Source organism: Oncorhynchus kisutch, unplaced genomic scaffold (genome assembly GCF_002021735.2).
Source record: "Oncorhynchus kisutch isolate 150728-3 unplaced genomic scaffold, Okis_V2 Okis07a-Okis12b_hom, whole genome shotgun sequence".
NCBI classification, from domain to species: Eukaryota; Metazoa; Chordata; class Actinopteri; order Salmoniformes; family Salmonidae; genus Oncorhynchus; species Oncorhynchus kisutch.
The window spans coordinates 826,013-852,017 of record NW_022261984.1 but is presented as its reverse complement, the minus strand read 5'-3'; the positions used below and the strand labels follow the sequence as shown (position 1 = coordinate 852,017).

Below are 26,005 nucleotides of genomic sequence, written 5' to 3'. Positions count from 1 at the left end.
AACATTAAAAGCAATCTGTGAAGAATTGCACTGTTAACTCAAACTTGTAGCCGACTAAATGTTGCATATGGTTGGCCCTGTCGTTTGCTTCTTTGGAAAACGCCTAACCCCACATCAAAGAAAGAAGTGTGATGATAGGCTATGTACTTATCCAATGTCCTCATTACAGAACAGGCCTGGGAATAAATAGCCTATTTTTCTTAATCATCATGCAGGCCTAGTTGGCTAAGACTAGGCTTTACCTCTTTTGAACAATCTGGCTTAAATAGAGCATGTTTATTTCTTAGATGTTTTGTATGAGAGTTAAAAATATTTAAAATAAATTAAAATAAATTGAATTGCAATCAAATATCCAGTTGTATACATTGTAGTCCTAATTCATTATGGGAAGTTAGAAAAAGATTGAAATGCACTTCAAAATGCTAAGCAATATATCTTTGAATGGGTGGGTATTGGAAGGTTGCTTTATCATGTCTATCACCTCTGGTCAGGTGAAACAATTTTATGCTTGCTATTAAATAATCTTTATTGGACTCGTGCTATATAACGTCAGCTATATACAAAGGAGTGGGCAGGTACGTAAAATAAGTGATGTTTTTGGCGACAGTTTCTGCAGCTGACTGTAGGCTAGGTTGTACAGTAATACAGAGAGGGGGTGGACCACTGTATGTTTGCATATGGGAGGAGCGCACGCTCAAAGACAGAGTTCATTTCAGCCATGTAAACATTAGGAGTTTGATCGCTGAAAGAACAAGGCGCACAACTGGAGAGGATCCCAAGCAAGACAGGTAGGTTGATAAACGATATGCTCTATATAAAATGAATTATAACCAAATGCACGTATGCTAGGCTATTAAATATCCTAGAGTGAATTGCATCATATGGAATGAATATTACAATGTGTGAAGATAATTATTGTGATCTAGATTGGTATCGCCAATTTATGTTACGTTGCCAGTAGGTCACGTCATTGTAGTTCGACAACAAAATACGTTTTTCTTTCATTCACTGTGTAGCCTATAGTCATGGACAGTTCCAAATAGCCTAGTTTCCAAATTAAAACATGATCTTTCCCAATATTAAATTAGCAAGCAAAGATGCCTGAGTGGTGAAAGAATACTAGCCTAATACTGTGCACGAAATGAGGATGTCATGTGAAGATACTTTATTAGGGCCAAGAGAACAGGTTCGTTATCATTCATTGGCAGCATGACGTGGAACAGGAAATACTGTAGACAAGGCACACTTCTACAGGTGATATGTTCTTTTTGAACGTCTAAACTATGCTAACTATACAGTATTTGAATAGAATACGTTTAATGTACAAGCCAATGACGTAGGCTACAGTAGATGTTCAAATGTTTCTTAGTCTAATTACATTACATTAATCCAATACCGGCCCATTTCCAATTGCAGCAGGTCTCTGAAAGTCTGGAAATGGCCTTCCATTGAGTTACAAGAGACAGAACAGCTCATGGAACCCTTAAAATTATAATGACTATTTCCATGGTGGAACCCTCACCTCACCCTGGTGCCCCTTTTAGAACATGGTGGTAAGTGAAGGTGGGGGGTGCTGTGTCCTACTAACTAACCAGGGCTGTTCCTGAAAAGTAAATGTTAAATGTGGAGACCTGCTGCTCAGCACACAGACACACCCCCGCCGCAGCGCCCTGTAATCCTGGAACCCAGGCAGTCTCCATACCCTGAAATTATCCACCAGGCACCCACCCATGTGTGGCTAAGCCACCAGGGTGTAACAGAGTGGTTTCAGCCGACCGGAGACCTGCCCATGTTGGTCTTCTAAGGGGGAAGGATAAAGTTACTGCTATGTGCTGCCGGTGAATTATTTTTCCATGTAAAAGAGTAGGAACATGCACATGTTATTTGGTCCTATGTCTTGATGGAAGACAGGCTTGAACTTTACAATGCTAATCAAATCAAACTTTATGTCACATGCGCCGAATACAGTGTAGACCTTACCACGAAATGCTTCCTTACAAGTCCTTAACTGACAGTGCAGTTGAAGAGTTAAGAAAATATTTACCAAATAGACTAAAGTAAATCATATATTTTTTAAATTAACACAATAAAATAACAATAACGAAGCTATATGCAGGTGGTACCAGTTAGTTGAGGTAATTTGTACATGTAGGTAGGGGTGAAGTAACTATGCATAGATAATAAACAACAAGTTGCAGCAATGTACAAAAGGGAGGAGGGGGGGTCAATGAAAATAGTCTGGTGGCCATTTTATTAAATGTTCAGCAGTCTTATGGCTTGGGGGTAGAAGCTGTTGAGGAGCCTTTTGGTCCTAAACTTGATGCTCCGGTACCGCTTGCCGTACAGTAACAGAGAAAACAGTCTATAACTTGGGTGACTGGAGTCTGACAATTTTATGGGGTTTCCTCTGACACCGCCAAGTATATAGGTCCTGGACAGTAGGAAGCTTGGCCCCAGTGATGTACTGGGCTTTATGCATTACCCTCTGTAGCGCCTTAAGTTCAGATAACGAGCAGTTGCACATACCAGACGGTAATGCAACCGGTCAGGATGCTCTCGATGGTTCAGCTGTATAACTTTTTGAGTATCTGGGGACACATGCCAAATATTTTCTGTCTCCTGAGGGCAAAAAGGTTTTGTTATGCTCTCTTCACAACTGTCTTGGTATGTTTGGACCATGATAGTTCGTTGGTGATGTGGACACCAAGGAACTTGAAACTCTCGACCTGCTCCACTACTGCCCCGTCAATATTAATGGGGGCCTGTTCCACCCGCCTTTTCCTGTAGTCCACGATCAGCTCCTTTGTTTTGCTCACATTGAGGGAGAGGTTGTTGTCCTTGCACCACACTACCAGTTCTCTGTAGTCCTCCCTATAGGCCGTCTCATCATTGTCGGTGATCAGGCCTACCACTGTTGTGTTGTCAGCAAACTTAATGGTGTTGGAGTCATGTTTGGCCATGCAGTCACGGGTGAACAGGGAGTACAGAAGGGGACTAAGTACACACCCCTAAGGGGCCTCAGTCAGGAAGTCCAGGATCCAGTTGCAGAGGGAGGTGTTTAGTCTCAGAGTCCTTAGCTTAGTGATGAACTTCGTGGGCACTATGGTGTTGAACGCTGAGCTGTAGTCAATGAACTGCATTTTCACATAGGTGTTCCTTTTGTCCAGGTGGCAAAGGGCAGTGTGGAGTGCAATTGAGATTGCGCCATCTGTGGATCTGTTGGTGCGGTATGCGAATTGGAGTGGGTCTAGGGTGTCTGGGAGGATGCTGTTGATGTGAGCCATGACCAGCCTTTCAAAGCACTTCATGGCTACGGACATCAGTTCTATGGGTCGGTAATCATTTAGGCAGGTTACCTTCGCTTCCTTGGGCACAGGGACTATGGTGGTCTGCATGAAACATGTAGGTATTACAGACTCGGTCAGGGAGAGGTTGAAAATGTCAGTGAAGACACTTGACAGTTGGTCTGCGCATGCTTTGAGTACACGCACTGGTAATCCGTCTGGCCAGTGGCTTTGTGAATGTTGACCTGTTTAAAGGTTTTTTCACATCGGCTACCGAGAGCGTTATCACACAGTCATCCAGAACAGCTGGTGCTCTCGTGCATGCTACTGTGTTGCTTGCCTCGAAGCGAGCATAAAAAGCTCATCTGGTAGGCTCGCATCTGGGTTTCCCTTTGTTGTCTGTAATAGTTTTCAAGCCCTGCCACATCTGATGAGCGTCAGGGCCAGTGTAGTAGGATTCAATCTTAATTCTGAATTGACGCTTTGCTTGTTTGATGGTTCGTCTGAGGGCATAGCAGGATATTCTTGCGTACAGTCACTGTGGGAACAACGTTATCAATGGACGTATTGATGAAGCCGATGACTGAGGTGGGGAACTCCTCAATGCCATTGGATGAATCCTGGAACATATTCCAGTCTGTGCTATCAAAACAGTCCTGTAGTGTAGCATCCTCGTCATCTGACCCTTTCCGTATTGAGCGAGTCACTGGTACTTCCTGCTTTCAGAAGGAATCGGAAGGATAGAATTATGGTAAAATTTGCCAAATGGAGGGCGGGGGAGAGCTTTGTATGCGTCTCTATGTGTGGAGTAAAGGTGGTCTAGGATTTTTCCCTCTGGTTGCACATGTGACATGCTAGTAAAAATTTGGTAAACGGATTTAAATTGGCCGACCTTCCAATGCTGTTGCCCCTATTGTTGCGTGAGAAGGAGAGGTATCGGAGAAAGAGAGCGATCACTGCAATAAGAAGAAGACACAATGATTAAGAGCTCAAATCTAAGAAATTTGAAGAAGGCAAAGTAAATGTGGAAATTTGGGTTGTTTCTAAAAAGGTCTTATTAACAGACAACGATATGTCAATATTCCTCTGTTAGGCAGTACCTCATATTGATTACTGTGCATTTATCTATTCACTGACTGAACTTTATTTAAATCAACCGCATTGATTGGACAGTGGGAAAGGACATACACTGATTCCTGACCTGACATCATTCATTCCATTAGTGTGTGCTGTGCCATAAAGCCTTCACAGTGTATGTAAGCCACTGTCTAAAAATGCATAATTAACTGCTCTCACATAAACATACATCCATATTTTCGAAGCTGCATTTAGCATCATAGTCCACTTAGAGCTCCCCATGAAATGTCTCCTCAAATATGATGATGATTGCTTTCCAAACATTTCTAAACTAAACTGCAAAGCTCTTGAATAGTGTATGTTTCTTTCTCTGTGGGAGCAGTGTGTGTGTGTGTTTAACTGTGTGTGTTTAACTATCCTCAAGTGGAAACATTTTGCCACTCCCCACAAGGAAAAATGCTATTTTAGGGGTGGTTAGGGTTACAATTGGGGTTAGAATTAAGGTTAGTGTTAGGGGTTACGTTGAGGGTTAGGTATAGTTTTAGGGTTAAGGTTAGGGGTTAGGGGTTACGTTGAGGGTTAGGTATAGTTTTAGGGTTAAGGTTAGTGTTAGGGGTTACGTTGAGGGTTAGGTATAGTTTTAGGGTTAAGGTTAGGGGTTAGGGAAAATAGTATTCTGGATGGGACTCTTCACTATGATGAGCTCTGATCTCCACGGGGGCGAGTCACTTCTGGTACCGACTCTGCTTTATTTTTAACCCTCCCTTTGATGGTGAATCTGACTAAATAACTGGACAGCTGTCATGTAACATGTCATTATGTGGGACCCAAAATGGTGGCCGCAGTTTCACGGCTCCTCTAGAGTAAAATACAGCTCTCATGGCAACTGGGGCGGCTCCTCTAGAAATAGCTAGTATAGCTAACATGAGGAGAGTGGAGTGCCATCCATTACTCAGTCTGTGAGCATGTGGGATAGGTTTGGCTGCCAGTTTTCCCATCACCACCCATCCCTGTAGACTCAGAGAGAGAACTGGGTGCAGCAGTAGGGACTGCTGGAAAACAGGCTTTGCTGTGCACACATCTGGGAGGGCCAGTGGAAAACTAGCCTGGTGGAGAGGCTATCTGTTGACCTGCAGGTCAGTACACAGTACAGTCATGCGGAGGACACCATTGGAAAGAAATATCTCCAATCTCATCTGAAAAATATTAGTTACAGTAAATACGAATAGAAATAAATTATAGACTTAAATCCACACCTTTACTTACTCATAGAAGCCCTGTAGCATATTTGAGCCCTTATGATGCTCTCTGCACTGTCTGTAACCTTGAGGGACCTGCCAGTGATTGATAGCCTTGAGTGAACCATCAAAACATTGATTATTGGCCTCAGCGCTACAGAAGGAGAGGAGACAGAGAAGGCTTCTTGACAAGGACATGTTGCCTTTGATGTGGTTACTTGTCTATATCATTTACTGATATAGGATTCCTAATAGAGCATTGTTCAGAGAGCAACAGTCAGGACCGTAGTTATTGGTTTACAGCCATCCTCTCAGAAGTTTGTTACATAAGAGAAAGCGAAACATCTGTGAGTCAGGAAGGTGGTGTTCTATCTGAAACTTGCTGATTGTGGTGACCCATGGAATGTTGTCCCACTCCTTGTCAATGGCTGTGCGAAGTTGCTGGATATTGGCAGGAACTGGAACACGTTGTCGTACATGTCAATCCAGAGGATCCCGAACATGATCAATGGGTGACATGTCTGGTGAGTAGACAGGCCATGGAAGAACAGGGACATTTTCAGCTTCCAGGAATTGTGTACAGATCCTTGCGCCACTGTTCCTAGGCCGTCATTGAAAATAAGAATTTGTTCTTAACTGACTTGACTAGTTAAATAAAGGTAAAAAAAAATGAATTCAGCACAACACGTTGCATTTCTATATTTTTGTACAGTATAAGATGCATTTTGGAAGCCGGAGATGCACTCGCACCTTTTAAAAGGCGGCAGAAGCTTGTGAAGTGCAGGAGAATAGAAAAGGGCCATTCCTGAAGTCCTCTCACATCATGAACTGAAAAGAGGTAGAGAGCTTGAACAGGCAGAGATGATCCCCATTTAAAGGACATTTTACTGGCATCCTTCTTGGTTCATGTCTCCTGTATTGGAATAGTGGAATACTATACCATGCTGTGTTGCGTTCTCTTCCTTTTTACTATACCACTCCGTGTTGTGTCGTGCCTAAGAACAGCCCTTAGCTGTGGTATATTGCTCATGTACCACTTCCCCTCAGGCCTTATTACTTAATAATTTTCTCTTTCAGTGTTGCTGTTGGGGCGATTTTCCCCGGTGAATGAAACCATGTTTTGTACTGTCGGGTCAATCTGCCTAAGGCAAAGTTACAACACCACCATACAGTTCTTTAAACAGTACACTAGAAGGCTCAGTTGGAACACCAGGATGCAGCCTATTTCGGGTCAGGTGCAAAGTACTCTACTTTGCTATTCAAATTCCGTGAGTAGCCCTCTCTTCTGAGGGACCTGTTCATATCAGTTTGGAAATCGTATCTAGGGTGGGTAGATAAGCAGCATGTGGACTGTGTTGGCCTAACCATTTGGTATTTTATTAGGATCCCCATTAGCCTGTGCAAAAGTTGCAGCAACACATGAAACATGACATAATACAGAACATTTAATAGACAAGAACAGTTCAAGAACAGAACTACATCAATTTGAAAACCATACATAAAATTGTGCAGTGCTTCCACCTAGTGGGTAAAATACCTCTAAGAACATGGTCCACCTACGGAAATATAACATGCCTCTACAGTATATGAAACAACACAATCTATTCCTTTTAACTTAAGAATAAACACAAACACAAGGTAAAGTTCTGAATTATTATTCCTCCATTTCCTGTATCTCCTAACGTCCATGCAAGGCGGACGACACAAGCCAAGTGACATGGTGTTCAGTGAGCAGCTTCTACACTGTAATTACTTGAGGCAGTCTTGCAGAACATATAGTCTATACATGTGAGGCCTGCATTTAAATTCAGTTTCAACATGGTCTGTGAAGTCTGCATATCAATTCAGTTTCAATAAACAACTAAACTTGGAAACCTGTTATAAACCAACCATTATTATCACCCCCTTTGAGTCACTAAATCAATCCCAGATATATACAGTGCCTTGCGAAAGTATTCGGCCCCCTTGAACTTTGCGACCTTTTGCCACATTTCAGGCTTCAAACATAAAAATATAAAACTGTATTTTTTTTTGAAGAATCAACAACAAGTGGGACACAATCATGAAGTGGAACGACATTTATTGGATATTTCAAACTTTTTTAACAAATCAAAAACTGAAAAATTGGGCATGCAAAATTATTCAGCCCCCTTAAGTTAATACTTTGTAGCGCCACCTTTTGCTGCGATTACAGCTGTAAGTCGCTTGGGGTATGTCTCTATCAGTTTTGCACATCGAGAGACTGAAATTTTTCCCCATTCCTCCTTGCAAAACAGCTCGAGCTCAGTGAGGTTGGATGGAGAGCATTTGTGAACAGCAGTTTTCAGTTCTTTCCACAGATTCTCGATTGGATTCAGGTCTTGACTTTGACTTGGCCATTCTAACACCTGGATATGTTTATTTTTGAACCATTCCATTGTAGATTTTGCTTTATGTTTTGGATCATTGTCTTGTTGGAAGACAAATCTCCGTCCCAGTCTCAGGTCTTTTGCAGACTCCATCAGGTTTTCTTCCAGAATGGTCCTGTATTTGGCTCCATCCATCTTCCCATCAATTTTAACCATCTTCCCTGTCCCTGCTGATGAAAAGCAGGCCCAAACCATGATGCTGCCACCACCATGTTTGACAGTGGGGATGGGGTATTCAGGGTGATGAGCTGTGTTGCTTTTACGCCAAACATAACGTTTTGCATTGTTGCCAAAAAGTTCAATTTTGGTTTCATCTGACCAGAGCACCTTCTTCCACATGTTTGGTGTGTCTCCCAGGTGGCTTGTGGCAAACTTTAAACAACACTTTTTATGGATATCTTTAAGAAATGGCTCTCTTCTTGCCACTCTTCCATAAAGGCCAGATTTGTGCAATATACGACTGATTGTTGTCCTATGGACAGAGTCTCCCACCTCAGCTGTAGATCTCTGCAGTTCATCCAGAGTGATCATGGGCCTCTTGGCTGCATCTCTGATCAGTCTTCTCCTTGTATGAGCTGAAAGTTTAGAGGGACGGCCAGGTCTTGGTAGATTTGCAGTGGTCTGATACTCCTTCCATTTCAATATTATCGCTTGCACAGTGCTCCTTGGGATGTTTAAAGCTTGGGAAATCTTTTTGTATCCAAATCCGGCTTTAAACTTCTTCACAACAGTATCTCGGACCTGCCTGGTGTGTTCCTTGTTCTTCATGATGCTCTCTGCGCTTTTAACGGACCTCTGAGACTATCACAGTGCAGGTGCATTTATACGGAGACTTGATTACACACAGGTGGATTGTATTTATCATCATTAGTCATTTAGGTCAACATTGGATCATTCAGAGATCCTCACTGAACTTCTGGAGAGAGTTTGCTGCACTGAAAGTAAAGGGGCTGAATAATTTTGCATGCCCAATTTTTCAGTTTTTGATTTGTTAAAAAAGTTTGAAACATCCAATAAATGTCGTTCCACTTCATGATTGTGTCCCACTTGTTGTTGATTCTTCACAAAAAAATACAGTTTTATATCTTTATGTTTGAAGCCTGAAATGTGGCAAAAGGTCGCAAAGTTCAAGGGGGCCGAATACTTTCGCAAGGCACTGTACACACTAGTTAGTAAGGATCTGGCACCAGGATTTAACACCTCAGACCTCATGGATGCTTTAAATGGGGGTCCCCTTCAACACAAAATAAACAAGAAAAAAGGCTCAGTCCCAAATAAACTCATGGTCCTGTGTCCAAGAATCTGTGCTTTATTCTGGCGTGCGAATGGAAACCACTAGTCAACGGACCTGTGGCTTTAGGTAAGTCATGGTCCTTTGTTTTGGCTAGTTTGTCCACCTCTGGAAAGTTGACAGTAAACTGTCTATTACTCCCACATCAAATGAACAATTCTTTATTTTTGTAGCTACAGTTGTTCACTTTTTGAGAGTTTAAGCATGTGGTTGCAATAACATTTTCTCTAATAATTAAAGACAACAGAGAGAAATTCACTTTGAATTTCAGAAGGCGATCCCTTGCTCTCAGTGTGTGTGTGTGTGTGTGTGTGTGTGTGTGCACCTGGAGGAATGTGACGCAGGAGAGGTGTGTCTGTCGACAGGTTTCAGTCAGTCTCAGGTTACACACACACACACACTTTGGCCGTGTGAATCTCGCAGGTACACTGGAGCCTCCCTATACTAAGACTGTCATCTGTATCTGTGATAGAAGATACCAACTCTGTGGTCTCAGTCATCCATCCACCCCCTGGCTGAAGATTTCATTTGTAGTTGGCCTTGGAGTCAGAGGTTATACTTAGCTTAGGACTCTTCAATCAAGCCAGATGCCCTCACTTTGAGAGCTGGATAAGCAATGGGCTGGGCTCTCTTTTCTTAGCTCAAAGAAACCTCAAAGTACAGTGCAGTCGGTGTAATGTGTCTGTGCATTGTGTGTGTTGAACATGTGTGCATGCATGGTATAGAGTGTGTGTGTGTGTGTGTGTGTGTGTGTGTCTTTTACCTGGATTGTCAGCTGGTACAATGGGATTGTGTGTTCTTGTGCATTGGGACAAAGCCCCCCTGATTGGTGTCCTCCCTTTATGAGAGAGAGTCCATAGGTTCTAAGTCATTCCACAGACACCCCTCTCGCTCTCTCTCCTCCCATCTGTCTACCTCTCTCTACCTATTCTCTTTCCCTTTCTCTCTCTACCCATCTATGTCTACCTCCCTCTGTCTCTCCTTCCCTCTTCTCTCTCTTTGTTTACTTCCTCATCTCTACCTATTATCTCTCTCTACCTCTCCACTCTGGCTCTTTTTTCCCTCTTCCTCTCTAATTCTTCCCTCTCTCTGCTCTCTCAAGTCTCAGACCTAGCCTACAGTACAGTGACAGTCTGTCCAGCCAGCACACTTCATACAGCAACTACATACAGATGTACTACATGCATCTCCCAACCAATCGCCATGTCCTGTATCTCCTAACATCCATGCAAGGTGGACGACACAAGCCATGTGACATGGTGTTCGGTGAGCAGCTTCTACACTGTAACTACTTGAGGCAGTCTTGCAGAACATATAGTCTATACATGTGAAGCCTGCATTTGGACCGCTCCTGGCAGCTGGGGATATAGAGGAGGCTGGGTATATAATCTCAGGCAGGGGAGGACAGAAAGAGAACTACGTTGCCGTGGCGGAGCAAAAATGGTTTGATCAGCGTTCCAGATCCTCCTTGACAGAAGAACAAACTTGCAGTCAAATAAAAGCCCCAGGCCTGGGTTCAAATACTATTTGAAATCTTTCAAATACTTTTGAGTGTTTGCTCTAGTCTGGCTGGAATGCCAGGTGGGTGGGGTTTGTAGTTTTTGGACTATTCTATTGGTCCATTAAGCCATGGAAGCTCAATTAACCACACATAAAGCAATAGTGTTTAAAATAGTATTTGAACTCAGGTCTGAGAAGTAGGCTGTCTGGTGCAATTGTCAGAGTCCCCAAAATAAGAGCCTTCAAGGAGTAAATGAGCCAGTGCTTTGGGAAATATCCAACTACAAAAGGTTCAAATAAACACTCACGTCAACACCCTAGAGTAGCCTGCAGTTGTAAACACCATAAAGGACATTTTGATAAAAGGAACATTTAAGCTGATACAGCCAGGAATGACTAGTACAGTAAACTCTTATCTCCTTAATTTACTAATCCTACATATAAAGAGTAGTGGAATCACAGTAAACATCTAGAAGTTTCCACCACCTCCCTGCTCATCATTCTAATCCTACATATAAAGAGTAGTGGAATCACAGTAAACATCTAGAAGTTTCCACCACCTCCCTGCTCATCATTCTAATCCTGCATATAAAGAGTAGTGGAATCACAGTAAACATCTGGAAGTTTCCACCACCTCCCTGCTCATCATTCTAATCCTAAATATAAAGAGTAGTGGAATCACAATAAACATCTGGAAGTTTCCACCACCTCCCTGCTTATCATCATCCTAATCCTAAATATAAAGAGCAGTGGAATCACAGTAAACATCTGGAAGTTTCCACCACCTCCCTGCTCATCATTCTAATCCTAAATTTAAAGAGCAGTAGAATCACAGTATACATCTGGAAGTTTCCACCACCTCCCTGCTCATCATCCTAATCCTAAATATAAAGAGTAGTGGAATCACAATAAACATCTGGAAGTTTCCACCACCTCCCTGCTCATCATCATCCTAATCCTAAATCATCATTATGGAGCCATGTCTTTTCATGTACTAATGTTGCATTAAAGCAAACCAGCAGCCTTGCTTAGGCTACATTCTGAAAACATTTGGGGAAGTGATTCCTATTTTGGTTCTGGCATCATCCCTGGACTACCTATTTAGAGAAACGACAATTTGTTTTTTTTTGCCTGGAAGGTTGGCAGGTTTTTGGGGGAAAGAATTTGGTATTTAAACCCAAACTATTTAAATCACAGAACAGGAGCTGATAGTTGAAGAGTTGGCAATGTAAGGGACATACAGAGATAGGATTTGCTAGTTTGATATTTTATTTTATTTCATCTTTATTTAACCAGGTTGGCTAGTTGAGAACAAGTTCTCATTTACAACTGCGACCTGGTCAAGATAAAGCAAAGCAGTGCGACAAAACAACAACACAGAGTTACATGGAATAAACAAGCGTACAGTCAATAACACAATAGAAAAAAAAGAAAGTCTATATACAGTGTGTGTAAATGGCATGAGGAGGTATGGCAATAAATAGGCCATAGTAGCAAAGTAATTACAATTTAGCAGATTAACACTGGAGTGATAGATGAGCAGATGATGATGATGATGATGATGATGATGAGCAGATGATGGTGTGTAAGTAGTGATACTGATGTGCAAAAGAGCAGCAAAGTAAATAAAAACAATATGGGGATGAGGTAGGTAGATTGGGTGGGCTATTTACAGATGGACTATGTACAGCTGCAGCGATCGGTTAGCTGCTCAGATAGCTGATGTTTAAAGTTAGTGGGGGAAATGTAAGTCTCCAGCTTCAGCGATTTTTTGCAATTCGTCCCAGTCACTGGCAGCAGAGAACTGGAAGGAAAGGTGGCTGAAAGAGGTGTTGGCTTTGGGGATGACCAGTGAGATATACCTGCTGGAGCGTGTGCTACGGGTGGGTGTTGTTATCGTGACCAGTGAGCTGAGATAAGGCGGAGCTTTACCTAGCATAGACTTCTAGATGACCTGGAGCCAGTGGGTCTGGGGATGAATATGTAGCGAGGGCCAGCCGACTAGAGCATACAGGTCGCAGTGGTGGGCAGTATAAGGCGCTTTGGTAACAAAACGGATGGCACTGTGATAGACTGCATCCAGAGTAGAGTATTGGAAGCTATTTTGTAGATGACATCGCCAAAGTCGAGGATTGGTAGGATAGTCAGTTTTATTAGTGTAAGTTTCGCAGAGTGAATGAAGGCTTTGTTGCGAAATTGAAAGATTTTGGATTGGAGATGTTTGATATGAGTCTGGAAGGAGAGTTTACAGTCTAGCCATACACCTAGGTATTTGTAGTTGTCCACGTGTTCTAGGTCAGAACCGTCCAGAGTAGAGATGCTAGTCAGGCGGGTGGATGCGGGCAGCGAACGGTTGAAAGCATGTATTTGGTTTTGCCAGAGTTTAAGAGCAGTTGGAGGCCACGGAAGGAGTGTTATATGGCATTGAAGCTCGTTTGGAGGTTGGTTAACACAGTGTCCAAAGAAGGGCCAGATGTATACAGAATGGTGTCGTCTGCGTAGAGGTGGATCAGGGAATCACCAGCAGCAAGAACGAGGTCGTTGATATATACAGAGAAAAGAGTCGGCCCGAGAATTGAACCCTGTGGTATCCCTATAGAGACTGCCAGAGGTCCGGACAACAGGCCCTCCGATTTTACACACGTAACTCTAACTGCAAAGTAGTTGGTGAACCAGGCGAGGTAGTCATTTGAGAAACCAAGGCTATTGAGTCTGCCAATACGAATACGGTGATTGACAGAGTTGAAAGCCTTGGCCAGGTCGATGAAGACGGCTGCACAGTACTGTCTTTTATCGATGGCGGTTATGATATCGTTTAGTACCTTGAGCATGGCTGAGGTGCACCCGTGACCGGCTCGGAAACCGGATTGCACAGCGGAGAAGGTACGGTGGGATTCGAAATGGTCAGTGATCTGTTTATTAACTTGGCTTTCAAAGACTTTAAAAGGCAGGGCAGGATGGATATAGGTCTGTGACAGTTTGGGTCTAGAGTGTCACCCCCTTTGAAGAGGGGGATGACCGCAGCAGCTTTCCAATCTTTAGGGATCTCGGAAGAAATGAGAGGTTGAACAGACTGGTAATAGGGGTTGCAACAATGGCGGTGGATAATTTTAGAAAGAGAGGGTCCAGATTGTTGTTGGCCGGGGTTGGAGTAGCCAGGAGGAAAGCATGGCCAGCCGTAGAGATATGCTTATTGAAACCTTTGATTATCATGGATTTATCGGTGGGGACCGTGTCACCTAGCCTCAGTTCAGTGGGCAGCTGGGAGGAGGTGCTCTTATTCTCCATGGACTTTATAGTGTCCCAAAACTGGAGTTAGAGCTACAGGATGCAAATTTCTGTTTGAAAAAGCTAGCCTTTGCTTTCCTGACTGACTGTGTGTATTGGTTCCTGACTTCCCTGAACAGTTGCATATCGCGGGGACTATTCGATGCTATTGCAGTCCGCCACAGGATGTTTTTGTGCTGGTCAAGGGCAGGCAGGTCTGGAGTGAACCAAGGGCTATATCTGTTCTTAGTTCTACATTTTTTGAAAGGGGCATGCTTATTTAAGATGGTGAGGAAATTGCTTTTAATATATAGTAGGATATAGCAGGAAGATAATCCTGCAGCAACAGGACATTTGAATTATTATGTGGATTATATTTAATGGAAATGTTTGTAGGTTTTGATAAATTTTTTTGATGGGCAGAATCAAGTCTGAAACTTCAAATTGGGAATTACAAATTTCAGAAGCCATTTTAAACCTCAAATATACTGCACATTTTAAATGTCCTGCATTGCAGGAATGTTCTCCTGCAACAGAGTGATCAGATTAAGATCCTACATATGTAGCCTACTAGCATTTCGCAATGATGACTTCCTTGACATCTGGTATTATTAATTAGTATCTCAGTTTACAACTGTCCTTTTGCTAATGGAATGGTGGTGGATATTAGTGTACTGTCCGGCTGCTTGTTGTTAACTGAAGAATGAGAAGAGGTTGTCATGAGTTTCCAACAGACATGTCTGTCTCCAGCCAAATTGAAGACAATGAGGGAACATTAGCCAGTGATTACCCACAGATAGGCATTCCATCCTTCCATTACGGCTCAAGTCTCTCCAGTGTCTTCTTTCTCCTGCAGGAAACCAGCACACAGTAAACACCTTTTGAACCAAAATGAAACTGAAATCCTAACCTCTTGTTCTTCTTCAGGGGGAAGACATCTTTGCCTCAGTCAAACCAAATACAGTAGGCCCAACAACAAGGACTAATTCCTATTTATCCAGGCCCCTCAGAGGCACTAGCTGACTTTGGGTGAACCAGAGAGCTCTTCATTGGTGTGTGGACAGTAGACAGTGTTGGACCATGGCGCTCGTGGACCCGACTGCATCCCATCTGGACCCGGGCATGGATGGTGAGAGCGGGGTCCTTGCCAGTGTCTTTGGGGTCCTCCCTAACGCCAACTGCCCCAAACACGGGCAAAACACTCCGGAGGACACGAAACGATGCCTACGCAAGGTCATCGGGCACCACAGGGACTACGTCAAGATCTCGCTGCCCGACGCCAAGGGCAACCGGCTGCCCACGGAGTGGTGGAAGACAGCCATCGCGTTCTTCTACGCCATCTTCAACCTGGTCCTGACCACCGTGGTCATCACGGTCGTCCACGAGAGGGTCCCGGAGAAGGAGAACAGCCCGCCACTGCCCGATAAGTTCTTTGACTACATCGACCGGGTGAAGTGGGCGTTCACGGTCACCGAGATCAACGGCATGCTCCTGGTGGGAATCTGGGTTATACAGTGGCTTTTCCTCAGATACAAGTAAGAGAACGGTTATCTTGGGATATCTGTGTCACAGGCTATCCCCATGTATGTGCAATTCTAACCAGACTATACAACATTCAGGTTTAACAGTATAAGACAGTGATTGTAGGCTATATGAAGTGCTACGGTATGCTGAACATGACATTTTCATTATTATTATGTCACAGGAGGTTAGTGGCACGTTAATTGGGGAGGAATTAATTGGGGAGGTGGAATGGTATCAAATACATCGAACACATGGTTGGATGCCATTCTATTGGCTCCGTTCCAGCCATTATTATGAGCCATCCTCCCCTCAGCAGCCTCCACTGTTCTATGTCCAAGAGAAATGTTCCACAGCCTTTTTAACAGTGGCCTGTTTGATGACACCATTTATTTTCCCTTTGTGTGTTTGTTTCCAGGTCGATTGCAGGTCGGAGGTTCTTCTTCCTGATTGGCACCCTCTACCTGTACCGCTGCGTCACCATGTACATCACAACCCTTCCTGTACCCGGCAATCACTTCACCTGTGCCCCCAAGGTGTGTGTGTGTGTGTGTTTGTCAGCTGTGGCATGTGAACCACGTCCTGCCGTGATCTCATCCTGGCTCCCTCCAGAACTCATATCGATCTGCCTGCCATGCTCAATAGCTGCTCATAAAAAAGCCATTTTGGATTCGAACCCTGGAGACACAAACATTATCGCATCCGGTCTTGAGTTCGATTGGAAATATATGCCCCAGGGAATCAAGGTTTTCTGGGTATTGTGGTACAGTGATCTGATGGGAGAAAGATGATGACACTGGCGAGTTTAAATGCAATTTCATTGGATAGGTACAATTCTATCCATTAACACAGGCTCATATTAACACTTCCAAACATTTACAAGTGAAGTCGGAAGTTTACATACACCTTAGCCAAATACATTTAAACTCAGTTTTTCACAATTCCTAACGTTTAATCCTGGTAAGAATTCCCTATTTTAGGTCAGTTAGGATCACCACCACCCACTGGGAATGTGAAATGTCAGAATAATAGTAGAGAGAATTATTTCTTTCAGCTTTTATTTCTTTCATCACATTCCCAGTGGGTCAGAAGTTTACATACACTCAATTAGTATTGATAGCATTGCCTTTGTTTAATTGTTTAACTTGGGTAAAACATTTTGGGTAGCCTTCCACAAGCTTCCTACAATAAGTTGGGTGAATTTTGACCCATTCCTCCTGACAGCTGGTGTAACTGAGTCAGGTTTGTCGGCCTCCTTGCTCGCACATGCTTTTTCAGTTCTGCCCACACATTTTCTATAGGATTGAGGTCAGGGATTTGTGATGGCCACTCCAATACCTTGACTTTGTTGTCCTTAAGCGATTTCGCCACAACTTTGGAAGTATGCTTGGGTTCATTGTCCATTTGGAAGACCCATTTGCAACCAAGCTTTAACGTTGTCTTTAACGTTGTCTGATGTCTTGAGATGTTGCTTCAATATATCCACATAAACTTCCTCCCTCATGATACCATCTATTCTTTGAAGTGCACCAGTCCCTCCTGCAGCAAAGCACCCCCACAACATGATGCTGCCACCCTCATGCTTCACATTGGGTTGGTGTTCTTCGACTTGCAAGCCTCCCCTTTTCCCTCCAAACATAACGATGGTCAATATGGCCAAACATCTCTATTTTTGTTTCATCAGACCAGAGGACATTTCTCCATAAAGTATGATCTTTGTCCCCATGTGCAGTTGCAAACCGCAGTCTGGCTTTTTTACAGCGGTTTTGGAGCAGTGGCTTCTTCCTTGCTGTGCGGCCTTTCAGGTTATGTCAATATAGAACTCGTTTTACTGTGGATATAGATACTTTTGTACTGGTTTCCTCCAGCATCTTCACAAGGTCCTTTGCTGCTGTTCTGGGATTGATTTGCACTTTTCGCACAAGTATGTTCATCTTTAGGAGGTCTCCTCAGGTCTCCTTCCTGAGCGGTATGACGGCTGCGTGATCCCATGGTGTTTAAACTTGCGTACTATTTGTACAGATGGACATGGTACTTTCAGGCATTTGGAAATTTCTCCCAAGGATGAACCAGACTTGTGGAGGTCTACAATTCTTTTTCTGAGGTCTTGGCTGATTTCTTTTGACTTTCCCATGATGTCAAGCAAAAAGGCACTGAGTTTGAAGGTAGGCTTTGAAATACATCCACAGGTACACCTCCAATTGACTCAAATGATGTCAATTAGCCTATCAGAAGCTTCTAAAGCCATGACATAGTTTTCTGGAATTTCCCAAGCTGTTTAAAGTAGATGTCCTAATTGTTTTAATGACAAACCTAAGTGTATGTAATCTTCCCACTTCAACTGTACGTAATTTAGCAGATGGACTTGTCCAGAGCGATTTACGGTAGCGAGTCCATACTTTTAAATATTTTGTTTGTCCTGGTCCCCCGTGGGAATCAAACACACAACCCTGGCATTGCAAGTGCCATGCTCTACCAACTGAGCCACACGGGAACATTGTTTGTGTTGCAGTGATGTTAAAATGACGTTTTGTATAATTCCTCTAACTGAAGCTGCTTGTATTGTCTGTCAAGCTAATCTCTCTCTCCCCCCTATCTCTCTCTCCTACCTCTTTCTCTCTCAACCCCCCCACTCTCTTTCTCTCTCAACCCCCCCCACTCTCTTTCTCTCTCTCTCCCCCCTATCTCTCTCTCCTACCTCTTTCTCTCTCAACCCCCCACTCTCTTTCTCTCTCCCCCTATCTCTCTCTCCTACCTCTTTCTCTCTCAACCCCCCCCACTCTCTTTCTCTCTCCCCCCTATCTCTCTCTCCTACCTCTTTCTCTCTCAACCCCCCCCACTCTCTTTCTCTCTCTCTCCCCCCTATCTCTCTCTCCTACCTCTTTCTCTCTCAACCCCCCCCCACTCTCTTTCTCTCTCCCCCCTATCTCTCTCTCCTACCTCTTTCTCTCTCAACCCCCCCCCACTCTCTTTCTCTCTCTCTCCCCCCTATCTCTCTCTCCTACCTCTTTCTCTCTCAACCCCCCCCACTCTCTTTCTCTCTCCCCCCTATCTCTCTCTCCTACCTCTTTCTCTCTCAACCCCCCCCCACTCTCTTTCTCTCTCTCTCCCCCCTATCTCTCTCTCCTACCTCTTTCTCTCTCAACCCCCCCCCCACTCTCTTTCTCTCTCCCCCCATCTCTCTCTCCTACCTCTTTCTCTCTCAACCCCCCCCCCCCACTCTCTTTCTCTCTCTCTCCCCCCTATCTCTCTCTCCTACCTCTTTCTCTCTCAACCCCCCCCACTCTCTTTCTCCCCCCTATCTCTCTCTCCTACCTCTTTCTCTCTCAACCCCCCCACTCTCTTTCTCCCCCCTATCTCTCTCTCCTACCTCTTTCTCTCTCAACCCCCCCCCCCACTCTCTTTCTCTCTCTCTCCCCCCTATCTCTCTCTCCTACCTCTTTCTCTCTCAACCCCCCCCACTCTCTTTCTCCCCCTATCTCTCTCTCCTACCTCTTTCTCTCTCAACCCCCCCCCACTCTCTTTCTCTCTCTCTCCCCCCTATCTCTCTCTCCTACCTCTTTCTCTCTCAACCCCCCCCCCCACTCTCTTTCTCTCTCTCTCCCCCCTATCTCTCTCTCCTACTCTTTCTCTCTCAACCCCCCCCACTCTCTTTCTCCCCCCTATCTCTCTCTCCTACCTCTTTCTCTCTCAACCCCCCCCCACTCTCTTTCTCTCTCTCTCCCCCCTATCTCTCTCTCCTACCTCTTTCTCTCTCAACCCCCCCCCCCACTCTCTTTCTCTCTCTCTCCCCCCTATCTCTCCCTCCTATCTCTCTCTCAGCTGTATGGAGACTCTCACGCTAAGATGCAGCGTGTGCTGACGTTGATCTCCGGCGGCGGTCTGTCCATCACCGGCTCCCACCTCATGTGTGGTGACTTCCTCTACAGCGGACACACCGTCATGCTTACCCTCACCTACCTGTTTATTAAAGAGTGTGAGTGCTGGATAAAATATCACACGCACACACATCTAAATACTGTTCATTATTGATAACTAACAAGTATATCATATTCTCATCTAGGTTAGATTATCTGTTAGGTCAAACAAGGTCCCATAGCTACGGCATCATGATCTCTGAACATTTTCCGGATTATGTAGTAATGTTACCGGGCAGATATACATTTGGTTGATGGAGGGACATTTTCCAGGTGTGGCCTGATCCTCTATTACAGTGTTTCCCAAACCCTGCCCCCCCCCCCTCTTCAATAACCAACTCATCATCAAGCTTAGATCATTTGAACCAGCTGTGTAGTGCTAGGGCAAAAAACTAAACGGTCCCCCAAGCGGGGCCCAGGACCGAGTTTGGGAAACCCTGCACTAGTACACGTGTCAAACTAATTCTAAGGGGCTGTCTGTGGGTTTTCACTTCTCTCTTGTCACTAATTAGTAAGGAACTCCCCCCTCACCTGGTTGTCTAGGTCTTAATTGGAAGAAGGACCTCCATGGAATGAGTTTGACAGCCCTGATCTATTACCTTTCTCCTGTGTGGGACTTGTTCAAGAGGATGCAACGCCTGACCTTACTGACAACATACACAACCCCATGTGTGTCTGTACCCCCCCCCCCCCTCTCCTTCAGACTCATATGTTTATATGGCCATCCACTTAACATTGACCAGGTTAATGAAATGAAAGAACCTCCTGTGTTTGTTTTTGTCTCGTCCAGACTCCCCGCGGACGTTCTGGTGGTACCACCTGATGTGCTGGCTGCTGGCTGCTGTGGGAGTGGTGTGTATTCTGGTGGCCCACGAACACTACAGTGTGGATGTGGTGGTGGCCTACTTCATCACCTCACGCCTCTTCTGGTGGTACCACACCATGGCCAACGTCCAGGTGACATGCTGACACTGTAGAATCTAGAATGATGCTGATACTAGATATAGTAATGGGGTGGCAGGTAGCCTAGAGGTTAAGAGGGGTAGGCCAGTAACTGAAAGGTTGACGTGATAATCTGTCCTTAAACAAGCCATTTAACCCTAATTTGCTCCAGTGGCTCCGTACTACTTTGGCTGACCCTGCAAAACAACACATTTCACTGCACCTATCTGGTGTATGTGACAATGAAACATCTTAAAAATAAATGACACATTCTCTTCTGGTCATCCAGGTGAGATATTGATCAGTCGGCTGCTGAGGGGAGGACGGCTCATAATAATGGCTGGAACGGAACAAATGGAATGCCCTATTCTAGATCACCTATCCACCCATTCCGCTTCAGCCATTACCACGAGCCCGTCCTCCCCAATTAAGGTGCCACCAACCTCCTGTGATGTAGATAGAGTAATCGTTTCTCTTCTGGTGGTACCACACCATGGCCAACGTCCAGGTGACATGATACTGTCATGTAGTAGAAGCAGATAGATGATAAAGTAGATTCTTGATGATACTGCAGATGGACTGATACTATCCAGCAGAAACGGATTACCAGGCTTCAGAACCTTCAAACTCAACTCTGGACCTCGAAACCAGCTCCACTGCATTTTTTTTCATTGTTCCCCAAAAATCTGGGACTGATTTAGACCTGGGACACCGGGTGTGTGCAATTCATTATCAGGTGGAACAGAAAACCAGCAGGCTCTGGATCTCGCCGGGTCAGAGTTGAAAACTGCTGCTTTAGAATCTTCTTTACAAGATGAATTTAATTACACCCACCAGTGAGAATGAGACAAAGTAGAAAAAGTGTCCCTTTTTGACAAGCAGCTTGTTCAGTCTCTACTGCTTTCTCTGTAGACCTATTGGTGGATGAGCAAGAAAACACTGACAATACAGCAGTTTAAAAGGCCCAGTGCAGTCAAAAACTTGATTTACCTGTGTTTTATGTACATTGTGACACGGAGGTTGGAATAATATGTGAAATTATGATAATGCCATTGTAATGTAAGAGCTGTTTGAAAAGGCAGGCTGAAATTTCAGGCAATTTTAGTGGGATGTAGTTTTTGCCTGCCTGGTGAAATCACCAGGTGATAAGTTAATAGACCAATAAGAAATGGTTCTAAACCAAAAGTCCCCACAAGAATAGTAAACAAACAATCATTTGACCAACTGGGGACATGATGTTAGTCCCCACGAGGTCAAATGCTATTTCTAGGGGGTTTAGGGTTAAGGTTTGAATTAGTGTTAGGGTTAGAATTACGTTAAGGGTTTGGGTAAGGAGCTAGGGTTAGTTTTAGGGTTATGAGCTAGGTTTAGGGTAAGAGTACGGGTTAGGGAAAATAGGATTTTTAATGGTACTGAATTGTGTGTCCCACAAGGTTAGCTGTACGTGTGTGTGTGTGTGTGTGTGTGTGTGTGTGTGTGTGTGTGTGTGTGTGCGCGTGCAATGCCAGAAGCACTCACACACACTTCTGAACCACCTACCACAGTGTTTACACGACTGAGTACACCCTCATCCTCATCCATTAGGCCTGGCTAAGATCATGATAGATGGCTCTACCCACCCTGTGAGATTCACCTCAAAAGACGACCGCTTTCTGCATGTTTACATAATGATTAACCTAATGTTAACGTAATGACCTTCATGTTTCAGGGAAATGTTGTGTAAACCTCCCATAGTTCTGTGAATTACAAGTGTGAACGTTTGTTTGATAGCAGTGTCATCACAACGTGTAGGTTATAGAAGTGCTATAATCTGTTAGCATGGTGTTACTCCCTCTGCTGGTCAAAACTAAGACTGCCATCATAATAGGGCCTGACATTTACTATTACAGCTCCTTCCCTTGTAGTTGTGTCAATTGCCTGACTGTCAACAAACAAGATGAGATGTTCTACATATCCATATTACTACTATTGATAAATGTTTATGCCAAAGTCTACCATTGTTTTTGGTTGGTGTCACGGTGCTGACTTTTGCCCGTCGTCTGCAGCAAAAGCCTCTATCCTCTAGTACTTTAGGATTTTAGTCACTTCGGTGTAACAAGGGCCTTGCCGTGCGGCCCTACCAACCCTTCTATGTATTCGTAATGGCTCTTCGCGTGAGTTGGGTTTGTTCCTTCGTTCACGTTGTCACTCCCTTATTTCCCGGTCTAGTGTGGGGCTTTGGATAGATGAGGACTTTATTACTTTATGTTTATATATTCTTCCTATACTCCCTAACCTTGTGTCTTCTTCTTTTATATCTCAATACCTAATAACTTATTTCCCGGTCTAGTATGGGGCCTTGGATAGATGAGGACTTTATTACTTTATGTTTATAGGTTCTTCCTATACTCCCTTACCTTGTGTCTTCCTCTTTTATATACCAATACCTAATAACTTATTTTCTGTTAGTTATTATGCTCGTCAGCTAGTAGTCACTTGGAAACTAGTATTGCTATATGTATTGACTTTCCCAAAGATATATTATTGTCCACACAATGAAATGTTCTTTAGTGCAATCACAATAACCTATAACCAGGGTCACTTTCTGTTCAGTGAGAGTGTCAAAGGCGTTTGCTCTCCAGATCGTTAATCTGGCCTAGTTGTCAAAGTTTCAAGCTTTTATTAAGTCAATCTGTTTTTTGTCTTATACACGTTATTCCAATTCAATGGTTCTACAGTCCTAATACATCAATAATGCTCAATCAGTCCTTAATGCGCTATACTATGCCAGATAATATTGCAAATGTAAATCCCTTAACACACTTCTTTATAACTCTTAAACAAAGCAAACACCCATATATTTACCTTGAAGCTCTATTCCCTTGGTCCTTCCACTGGTCTTTATAAGAGTAGTAATATTTTGGCCTCCGCTGTTTAAAATACTATAATTTTCGGTTTTTACTGCCTACTGTTTAGATATTGATTCCCTTTTATCGACCCTTGGCTACTACGAGGCTTACTTATTTCTGGCCTTTTTCAATCTTGCCAAACTGCAATTGTCACTGACACACCAAAGATGGAACTTGTTGCTCCCAAGAGTTCTCTACGCATCGCGCTGTTGAGGGGTGAAGTTCTCTCTTTCACAACCTTGTTCTCTTATTCTTTTTATGTGGTGTGAGCTTCCAGTGTACAACACAATTCTTAAGATATACCAGTCAATAGTTTGCTCGCGCCTTGATGTCAAAGTAGTCAATACAAACAGAGTATAGTAAAGGTAATTTTACCTGGTCTGATGATTCTCTATGATGTCCAAATCATATGGGTAGAGGATCATGCCCAGGCACTGATCTCTCCTCCTTTTACACCTCTTTTAGAAACTCAGTTTGGGGGAGGATGTTCGGGAGTGCCATCTATCTTAACACAGTGTGCCATTACATTATGTCCTTGCCACTTTTCTTTGCCGCGTGCTCAAGATTATGTAGCACTTAGTCCAATGTTAGTTCCTTCAGCACTGATGCCCATAAGTATTCTTCCGTTGGGGCGTTGGTTTGGTAGGTCTGTTCATACCACTCCTCCTCAGTCTTCCTGTAGGTTGGTTCTTGTTTAATGCTCAGTACTTGTAGTTCCCGTGCATTTGGCTCCCTCTGCTGGTCGCATGCTGTTGTGGCAGTTTCTTCTTTTATTCCCCAGTCAATAGTTGGTCTTAGAGCCCATAAATGTTGCTCTGGATCTGGACCGGCCACTGAGGGAGGGGTCTGATCTTTTTTGGCTTTTGCCACACTGGGTAGTAGCCTAGCGGTTAATAGGTTTGACCAGTAACTGAAAGGTGTTGCTGGTTCCATTCCCCTAGCTGACTAGGTGAAATCTGTAGATGTGCCCTTTGAGCAAGGCACTTAACCCTAATTGCTCCTGTAACTTACTCTTAATAAGAGCATCTGCTAAAAGACAAAAAAAATTAAAAGAGGACTATTTATTATGCAGTGAGGCTCTTGTCTTTGTTTGTTGTGCTAATGCTCCCGAGTGGTGCAGCGGTCTAAGGCACTGCATCTCAGTGCAAGAGGCGTCACTACAGTCCCTGGTTTGATTCCAGGCTGTATCACATCCCGCCGTGATTTGGAGTCCCATAGGGCGGCGCACAATTGGCCCAACGTTGGCCAGGGTAGGCTGTCATTGTAAATAAGAATTTGTTAACTGACCACCACAGTCATCCTCTGCACCGCCATGATGGTGGCCTCTGTGAACGGCAGGCTACCTTTATCAGTGAGAGACGGGACCCTGACTGGGCCCAACACTGCATCGATCTCCGCCTGCACCCTCTCTGTGGTGTGAACGGGTACAAATGACATGGAAAACATTATTACAAAGCAACAAGCATTGGGAAACAGGACACTGGATATGTTACACATAGCATTATGATTGGGTACTGTACTACATCATGCTTCAACAAGGAGTTCTCTTTAGGTTCCATTGAACTGGTCCTCCACACCCCTCTTTCTGATGTAGTACCTTGGATATCTGGATATACGACCATGTAGAGCATCATCCACAGCACTGTGTTGGTGGTGGTATCAGTACCAGCGATGAAGAGGTCACCTATGATGTAATGCTCACGTTTAAGTTGTCTGTTGTTTTTGTTGACAGGCCCTGCGGTGCTCGCCCAACAACTACCTCACCAACACCTGGTGGAACCCCGTATTCAACTTCTTTGAGAGGAACGTGCAGACCCAGGTGCCCTGCTCCTTCTGCTGGCCAATCACCTGGCCCCCTGCCTGCCTTAAGAACTCCTGTAAGAAGTACAGTGCAGTGCAGAGCCTGCGGGAGGAGTAGGGAGAAGGGACCCCAGTTCAGGGTCGTGTTCACCAGGCATTCACCGCCAGTGTTGCTTTGAACACCCCAACCTATTTTGGATTCATGCAGTATTTATGCTCTATTATGTGATTTAAAGTATTATGTGAAGGATAGTTGAAGTATGTGAGGAAATGGTCATATAGGGAAAGTATGTTAGAAGAATAACATAGTCCACATTGGGTCCTTGTGTACTTCACCACTACAATGTATGTTATTTATGAGGTCAGTTTATTTGAAAATGTTCTTTATTCTTGTGAATGTTACTGTAACAAACTCAACTGAAGTCAACATGTTGCGATGTCATGCAGCGCTTTGCCACTGGCTTGCAGCTTTACTCAAAACTCCAACATAAAAATAGAATTTTATAGAGCTATACATTATTACGTTTACATCAATTAGATTTAATGAATATTAAGTACTTTAAAAATATACTTTCCAAAATGTGCCTTTTAATACAAATGCATGCAATTTTAAATTGCAAACTTTAAGATGTTTGTTTTCAATGTTTTATATTGTGTATTAATTTAATTTGCATTCAATGTGCATTTAGTCTTTAGTCTCATATGATTGTGTCCTAATGTACCATCATTTATACCTTCATCATAAAAAAAGAACACGTTGACTTCAGTTTTGTCCAATCAAAGTGCAGATACTAGAAGTATGAAGCTCGCATGGGTCAACCCCTTTGCCTTCGTCATCTATCAACGCACCAATCACACCACCCGTTCTCTCA

General features: G+C 43.8%; 1 protein-coding gene across 1 annotated transcript; it reads left to right on the top strand.

Moving 5' to 3' along the window:
* Positions 1-565: 565 nt before the first annotated feature.
* LOC116360046 (phosphatidylcholine:ceramide cholinephosphotransferase 2-like) lies at positions 566-25,894 on the top strand. The gene is made up of 6 exons (XM_031814497.1): positions 566-788; positions 14,993-15,600; positions 16,005-16,122; positions 19,409-19,562; positions 20,294-20,460; positions 25,066-25,894. The coding sequence occupies exons 2-6, from the start codon at positions 15,146-15,148 to the stop codon at positions 25,249-25,251; spliced, it is 1,080 nt and encodes a 359-aa protein (XP_031670357.1). The 5' UTR covers positions 566-788; positions 14,993-15,145; the 3' UTR covers positions 25,252-25,894.
* The last annotated feature ends 111 nt before the right edge of the window (positions 25,895-26,005 follow it).